This window comes from Hylobates moloch, unplaced genomic scaffold (assembly GCF_009828535.3).
Source record: "Hylobates moloch isolate HMO894 unplaced genomic scaffold, HMol_V3 SCAFFOLD_8, whole genome shotgun sequence".
Lineage (NCBI taxonomy): Eukaryota > Metazoa > Chordata > Mammalia > Primates > Hylobatidae > Hylobates > Hylobates moloch.
In genome coordinates this window covers 121,308,343-121,317,150 of record NW_026652283.1, presented here as the reverse complement: position 1 = coordinate 121,317,150, position 8,808 = coordinate 121,308,343, and the positions used below count along the sequence as shown (strand labels likewise).

Below are 8,808 nucleotides of genomic sequence, written 5' to 3'. Positions count from 1 at the left end.
AACCCGGTGATACCCTGTCTCTACTAAAAATACAAAAACTTAGCCAGGGGTGGTGGCTGACGCCTGTAGTCCCAGCTACTTGGGAGGCTGAGGCAGGAGAATGGCCTGAACCCAGGAGGCGGAGCTTGCAGTGAGCTGAGATCGCGCCACTGCACTCCAGCCTGGGTGACAGAGCGAGACTCTATCTCAAAAACAAAAAACAACAACAAAAAAAAACTGTATGCATTACAGGTTTTTGCTCTGGGGTTACTATGAAGATTATAAAATGTTTATAAGAAGTTATTTTCAACAAATGATAACTTAACTTTGATCACAAAGAAAGTAGAAGAAATTAACAAAGAGAGAAAAACCTAAAAAACTCTATACTTTAACTCCCTCCCCCGCAACATTTAGACTTTTTTGGTCTCAATGTACATCTTTTTATATTGCCTATCTCTTAACAAATTGTTTTATTTATTATTTTTGATAGATTTGCCTTTAAGTATTCATACTAGAGATATGAGAGATCTACATACCACAATTATAGTATTAGAGTATTCTAAAGTTGTCTGTGTACTTACTTTTACCAATTAGTTTTATACCTTCAGATGTTTTCTTATTGCATGTTGGCATCATTTTCTTAAAGACTAAAGAATTTCCTTTCATAATTTTGTGTTAAGACAGACAGGTCTGATAATGAATTTCCTCAGTTTTTTTTGTCAGGCACAACCTTTATTTCTACTCAATATATGAAAGATAGCTTTGCTGGGTACACTATTCTTGGTGGGAAGATTATCCCTCAGCCTGTCCCCCCAGCACTTTGAGCATATCATCCCTCTCCTTGTTGGTCTGTAGGATTTCCACTGAGAAGTTTCTAGCCAGATGAATTGGAGCCTCTTTATGTTTAATTTGCTTCTTTCTTCTTGCTGTTTTTAGAATCATCTCTTTATCCTTTGAGAGTTTAATGACCATATGCCTTACCATAGTCTTTTTTGTGTTGAATCTGTTTGATGATCTTTAACCTTCCTGTACCTAGATATTTATATCTTTGTCTATATTTGGAAAGGTTTCTATTATTATTTATTTAAGCTTTGTAGCCCTTGCCCTCTCTCAGCTCCCTTTTGAAGGTCAATGACTTTTAGATTTGTTCTTTTGAGGTATTTTCTATATTTAATAGGTATTCTTCATTCTTTTCATTCTTTTTCCCTTTTTTCTCCTCTTACTTTGTATTTCAAATAGCCTGCATTTGAGCTTACTGATTTTTTTTTTTACTTGATCAATTCTGTTATTAAGAGTCTGATAGTTTTCTGCTAGGCAGTTTATTTTCTCAGTTCCAGGATTTCTGTTTGATTTTTAGAAGATGATTTTGATATACTCGCTAAATTTTTCTGATAAATTTCTGAATTACTTTTCTGCGTCATTGCAAAGTTTGCTGAATTTCCTAAAAACTGCTGTTTTGAATTATTGAACATTGCCATCTTCTTAGGATTGGTCACCGGCTCCTTTGTCCATTGGGGGAGGTCATCTTTTTCTGTTTGCTGTTGTTTCTTATGCAACATCAGGTATACCGAAGACTAAAGGATGGGCTGCCATGTACCAGGCCTCCATTTCTTCATCTCTCAAATCTAGATAATTGTCTCTCTCCTATCTCATGTGTGGTAGGGAAAGCCTTTGGTGTGATGCCTAACACAATGGGGGCAATGAATGGATATTAACCAATATTGCCATATTTCCTTGATCCTAAGATGGGAGCTGTCTTATATTATTTTTTTGTTTCTGTAACTGAATACCTAAGACTGGGTAACTTACAAAGAAAATACATTTTTTTCTTACAACTCTGAAGGCTGGGAAGTCTGAGGTTTAGAGGCTGCCTCTGATGAGGGCGTTCTTGCTGATAAAGAATCTCTGCAGTCCTCAGTGGTGCAGGGTATCACATGGTGAGGTGGGACACACTGAGAAGAACTGGCTTTTACAACAGACTCACAGCAGACTCACTCTTGTGACAATCTACTAACACGTTAATTCATGAATGGGTTAATCCATTCTGGGGCATAGAGCCCTGAAGACCCCATCACCTCTTAAAGATCTCACCTTTTTATAGTGTTATATTGAGGATTAATTTTCAACATGAACTTTTGGAGGACATACTCAAATTATAGTAATACCAATTACATAATTATAGAAGTTTATCAAAGTAAATCAAAGCAAAACCACTATCAGATTACATTTACACATAGATGTAAGATGCATCAAAAGTTTTAGAAGCAAGGCTGGGTGTGGTGGCTGGAACCTGTAATCCCAGCCCTTTGGGAGGCCAAGGCGGGTGAATCACCTGAGATTGGGAGATCGATACCAGCCTGGACAACATGGTGAAACCCTGTTACTACTAAAAGTATAAAAAATTAGCTGGGTGTGGTTGCATATGCCTGTAGTCTCAGCTACTTGGGAGGCCAAGGCATGAGAATCGCTTGAACCTGAGAGTCAGAGGTTGCAGCTGGCTGATATCACACCACTGTACTCCAGCCTGGGTAACAGAGTGAGACTCTGTCAAAAAAAAATAAAAAAAGAAAAAAGAAAAGAAAAAAAAACCCAACACCAGTTTCACGCATTTAATCTGTGAAAAACATGATATAGAATATGATAGAACTAGGATATTATTAAAGTCCTTCTAAAGAACTGGAACAAGATTGAAATACAGAGAAGACTTAGAAGATTGCTCAGTAAAACTGAAGATCTATTGTAATGGTTAATTTTATGTGTCATCTTGGCTGGTTTGCAGTGGACCAGATATTTGGCCAAACATTATTCTGGGTATTTATGTAAGGGTGTCTTATTGAATGTGATTAACATTTAAGTTGGTGGACTTTCAGTGAATTAAATTGTCTTGCATAATGTAGGTGGTCCTCATCCAATCAGCTAAAGGCTTGAATAGGGAAAAGGTTGACCTTCCCTGGGCAAGAAAGAATTCTGCCAGCAGACAGGCTCTAGACTTGAACTGCAACTTTGACTCTTCCCTGGGTCTCCAGCTTGATGGTCCATCCTGGAGATTTTTGACTTGCTAGCTCCTTAGTCACATGAGGCATTTACTTAAAACAAATCTCTCTATACGTACACATTCTTTTGGTTCTGTTTCTCTGGAGATCGTTGACCAAGACATACAGTTTAGGTAGACACTTTATTTGTGTGATCACCTGAATTTTCTGCAGCAGAGAACAGGAAGATCTGCAGTTAGACTGACTGGGGTTGGGACGTGAGAATGAGGACGTGTGGGGTGGAAAGATGAGGAGATACATGCAGGACATGGTTAAAATGAGAGTGAAGTGCCTTTTATCAGACCTTTTTGTTTAGGTCCATGCTGAGCCAAGAATTTCCATTAACAGTTAGAAAAAGCTTCCCATTGCCTGAAGGAAGGGTGAAGAACATCTTCTGTCTATCTTGGTTTTTGCATAACTTGCTGTCCTCCTGACCAGAGACTTGATGCTCAATTTAATAGCTTTGGGCCCGAGGAAACATTTATTTTGTTTCTTACTATAAGTTTTACTCAGGATAGTAAGGAGTAGGGTATTCTCCCCCATGACCTTGGAGTCCTACTCCATGGAAGTTATTCATATCCCCTGATCACTGTGCTAATATAAGACAAGAGTCTTAGCTTCAACAGAAAAGTGGACATTGAAGAGATCTGCCTGGAAAACCCAGGGTTCTTTATACTGTAGCTGCTCAGAATGGAGCAGCAGAGCCTCTAACAAACTCCCACATTGTAGCTGATGTTTACATAAAGGCTGATGAGGAGCAGGAGGTGCTATTCAAGTTTCTTATAAAAACAGAACCCATTGGCCCAGCACAGTGGCTCATGCCTGTAATCCCAGCACTTTGGGAGGCCAAGGTGGGGAGATCATTCAAGGTTAGGAGTTCGAGACAAACCTGGGCAACATGGTGAAACCCTGTGTCTACAAAAAATACAAACCATTAGCAGGGTGTGGTGGCACATGCCTGTAGTCCCAGCTACTCAAGAGGCTGAGGTGTGAGGATCATTTGAGCACAGGATGTCAAGGCTGCAGTGAGACGAGATAGCACCACTGTACTCCAGCTTGGATGGCTAAGTAACACACTGTCTCAAACAACAGCAACAACAGAAAACCCAATTATATTCATTTTTGCTATTTTGTTATTGCCCTATGATGCTCAAATTGTGCATCATTGGAATGCAAAGACCAGTTAACTTAATGTAGATCAGAATTCTCTATACAAAGGAACCATACAAACCACCATGTAACAAAGCAAAAGGAAAAAAAAGCAAAAAGAAAAGAAAACTAAAAAGGTCAAACACCCTAAGTTTACTGCTTGAACTTTATTTTGGAGAGAGAAATTTAGAAAGACACAAGGTACACAGAGTAAAATGTTTTTCTTTTTTCAGGACCTCGGATTGAATCTTGCACTGCTTTGGTTTCTATCTAGGAAGCTCAGCGACAGCAGAGTCTATAGCGGCGGGTATTGATGTAGCACCTCCCGGAGTAGGACTCAATGGCAGCACAACGGCCGGTTCGGCAATAGCACGTGGATTTCGCCTGAGAATCTGTGGAAAAAAGAGAGGGTCAGGCATAGTGAGGGAGGTGGGAAAAAGGACAGGCACAGGCAGACTAACTGAGATAGTCTAAATAAGAGACACTGTATCAGTCATGTTAGGATGGAGAAAATTCATGTCTTTGTCGTAAATGACGAGAAATCTTACTAGCTATGTGTTAGTCATGCAAGATCATAGTTTTTTTCCCCATCTGAGTCTATCCAGGACGTATTTATTACCCTGGTCCAACAATATACCTCTCAACCTCAGGTTAGTTACTCTTCATTCTGCTTAATCCACACCCCTAATCTTGATTTCCATGTATAATTTCCATGTCCTAACAAGGCTCCCTAAAGCAACTGGATCAGTTTCTGAAATGCTGCATTGTGCAAGCTCGTGTCATGGACTCAAATACTTTGGTGCTCAAGGAGTCTTTGAAGACCTTCCAAATTCAAATTCTTCATTCTCTGTCTCTCCCTTTTTTTTTTTTTTAACATTTTACATATTTATTTGTTTTAATTGACAAACAATAATTGTGTGCATGTATGAGACACAATATGATGTTTGGAACTAAGTATGTATTGTAGAAAGATTTAATCAAGCCTATTAACCTACATCGAAACACACCTATAGGTTCCTCTCTAGGTTCTAAAAGCTTTTCTAACGGATAAAGTAAAACATTCTCTCTATAAGTAAGTTTACCCATTTAGACCTACAGAGAACTAGTCAGTGTAGCTCTTCCTATCTTAAAAGTAGCAAATTTCACAGAAATATCTTGGAACTAAAAGTCTTAGAAAAAAGAAAATCTTTTAGATTTATTTGGTTGTCACTGATTAATTTATAGATGAGAAAATCAAGGTCCAGGAAGATTAAGTCAAGTCTCTCAAGTGAGGTAGACCTTTCCACACTTGACTTCAGATCCTTTCTCCAATCCTTTTGTTCTAGATTTTGCAGATCTGCAAGATTGATGTCTCCTACCTGAGGCTCTAAGAGTAGAGAGTCCATTTCCTGCAAAGGAGACAGCAAGGTCCTGGTTGTCTTCTCCAGACTGCTTCTGGGTCGCAGCCTCATCAGCTCTTTCCTGGAGTGACTCAGCCTGGGCCTGCAGGGCCACCAGGAGAATGGCAGCAAGGATGGCGATGGTCCTCATGGCTGGGGTCACCTGGAGGAGGGAGAGCAGGAGTGGATATGTGGGGAGTGAGGGGTCAGCCTGGATTTATAGCTCTGCTGGGAGAAGACCTGAGACAGAAGCTGCAGTGAGAGGAGGTGGGCATGTGACTGGGAGGGGAAGGGCTGCCTTTGCCCTCACGATCCCTTTGATGCTCCTCTCTCTCCCAGCTTTCGTCATAGCGTGAGTCTGTATGCTTAATGCCTCTTCTTGATCCAAGCCGTTAATGATGATAAGGACATTACTATCCTGTTCTGTTTCCCATCTGCTTGAGTATTTACTTTTATATATTCAAAAAAGAAAAACAACAGCGCTTTCATTCAATAAGTTTGGGGATCAAATGCCTCTTGTTTTCTGAAGATGTTCCCTGGTACTCTCTGGATGACTCTCTGGGGTCAGACCTGGGACCCAGTGGAGTAGAAAGTTAATTCATTGCAGGATTCAGGGATATTACTAACCTCATGTAGGAGGCTTTTGAGATCTTGAGGTGAGTAGTCTCCTGCTGGGGCCAGTATGGAGAACAATGACCTTATCAGGCTATAGGGGAAATGAGTTCAGTAAAATAGTAGGCCGAGTTTATCAGATTAAAATCAAAATTCTGATTTAGTTCAAGAACTTGGTGTGATCTGAATGCATCATATAAAATGCGTTGCAGGTACTTCTCTCCACTTTGAGGAATATCAAAGTAATTTAGGTGTCTACAGCCCCTTTCCAAGATTTTTTTTTTTTTTTAGTTTAGAAAATTGTAAATCATGCCCAAGGAACAACATTCAAAAGGTAGAAGTAATGAACTCTCATTTCTACCCCCAGGCCTTCAGTTCTGTCCCAGGAAACCATCACTATTAACAGTTACACATAGTATTCTGCACTTTGCTTTTTTCACCTGTAACATGGGCACTTTGTATATCAAAACACATGGAATGCTGTTATAATTTTTAATAGCCTTATACTATCCCAGGGTTTGTATATGCCATAACTTATTTTTTTGTACTGATAAAATATTATAAAATTATTACAATTTTGTTATTCTTAAACTTTTGCAGTAATAAGTAAAGTTACAGTGATTATCTTGTATATATGTTCTCTTACTCATATGGATAAACTTATAGAAATAGAATTGCTGTGTCAAAGAATGCATCTTAAGCCAACATAGTGGCACATGCCTGTATTTCTAGCTATTTGTGACGCTGAGGTGGGAGGATCATTGGAGACCAATAGTTCGATACTACCCTGACAACATAGTGAGATCTCTTTCTCAAAAAAAAAAAAAAAGAGTCTATATCTTACACATTTTTAAGATATTGCTACGTATTTCCACAATATTACCATATTTGATCCAAATCCTTTGGTGCTCAGTGGGCCCTTGGAGAGCCTCTACATTTGAATTACTCATTTAATTTTTTTCAAATTTATTTATTTTTCATGGAAAAATAATTTTGCATGTATTTGTAGGGTATGATGTGATGTTTGGACTGATATCCACATGGCAGAAACATATAAGCTAATTAAGATAGCCATCACCTCACCAACTTAATTTTTTAAGGAGAATTACAAATAGATTCCTTTAGCAGTTTCAAAGATACATCACTATTAACTGTGGTCACTATGCAGTGCCATAGATCACTAAGACTCTCCAGCATAAGTGAAACTTTGTTCTCTTCGCTCAACATCTTCTCTTTTCCTATCCCTCCCTCTCACCCACCTCCAGCTTCTGATAACCACCTTTGTACTCTAGTTCCATAAAATCCACATTGTAACATTCCATATATAAGTGATATCATATAGTATTTGTCTTCCTGTGCCTGGTTTATTTCATTTAGCACATTGTCCTCTGGTTCCATCCATGTTGTCATGAATGAAGAATGTCCTTCTTTTTTTTTTTTTCTTTTGAGACGGTGTCTTGCTCTGTCTCCCAGGCTGGAGTGCAGTGGTGCGATTCCGGCTCACTGCAACCTCCGCCTCCCGGGTTCACGCCATTCTCCTGCCTCAGCCTCCCGAGTAGCTGGGACTACAGGTGCCCACCACCACGCCCAGCTAATTTTTTTGTATTTTTATTAGAGACGGTGTTTCACTGTGTTAGCGAGGATTATCTCGATCTGACCTTGTGATCCGCCCACCTCGGCCACCCAAAGTGGTGGGATTACAGGCTTAAGCCACCGCGCCTGGCCAATTTCCTTCTTTTTTGAGGCTATATAGTATACTATCTTGCATATATACCACATTTTCTTTATTCATTCATCCACTGATGAATATTTAGGCTGATTCCATATCTTGCTTATTTTGAATAATGCTGAAATGGACATGGGAGTGCAGATTCTTCTTTGATACAGTGATTTCAATTTCTTGGGAGATATACCCAGAAGTGGGATTGGTGGGTCATATGGTAATTCTATATTTAGTGCTTTCAGGAACCTCCATACTATTTTCCAAAATGGCTGCACTAATTTACATTTTCACCAATGGCCTACAAGGGTCCCCTTTTTTTTATATCCTCACTGACACGTATTATTTGTCTATTTGTTAAAAGCCATTCTAACAGATGATTACCTCTTTGTGATTTTAATTTGCATTTCCCTGGTAATTAGTGATGTTGAGTATGTTTTTCATATATCTGTGGGCCAGGTTTATTGCCCTTTTTTAAATTGAGATGTTTGTTTTCGTCTTATTGAGTGTTGGAATTCCTTACATATTTGGGATATTAGCCCCTTATCAGATATATGGTTTGCAAACACTGTCTCCTAGTCCCTGGATCATCTTTTCACTTTGCTTCCTTTCTGTGCAGAAGTTTTTTAGTTGATGTAACCTCTTTGGTCTGTTTTTGCTTTTGTTGTCTTTGCTTTTGGAGTCCTGTCGTAGAAATAATTGCCCAGATAAATGTCATAAAGATTTCCCTCCACGTTTTCTTCTAGTAGATTTACAATTTCAGGTCTCTTATGTAAGTCTTTAATCCATTTTGAGTTGATTTTTGTGTATAGTGCGGGTTAAGTGTCCAATTTCATTCTTCTGCTTGTGGATATCTAGTTTTCCTTACATCTTTTATTGAAGAGACTGTCCTTTCCCCACTGTATGTTCTTGGCATCTTTGTTGAAGATCAGGTAAT

General features: G+C 39.0%; 1 protein-coding gene across 1 annotated transcript; it reads right to left on the bottom strand.

Moving 5' to 3' along the window:
• Nucleotides 1–4,312: 4,312 nt before the first annotated feature.
• On the bottom strand, nt 4,313–5,732 carry LOC116472391 (defensin alpha 5-like). The gene is made up of 2 exons (XM_032159162.2): nt 5,519–5,732; nt 4,313–4,552 (listed from the first exon to the last, which is right to left on the bottom strand). Exons 1-2 carry the CDS (start codon nt 5,688–5,690, stop codon nt 4,440–4,442), a joined length of 285 nt encoding a protein of 94 aa, XP_032015053.1. The 5' UTR covers nt 5,691–5,732; the 3' UTR covers nt 4,313–4,439.
• Nucleotides 5,733–8,808: the final 3,076 nt, after the last annotated feature.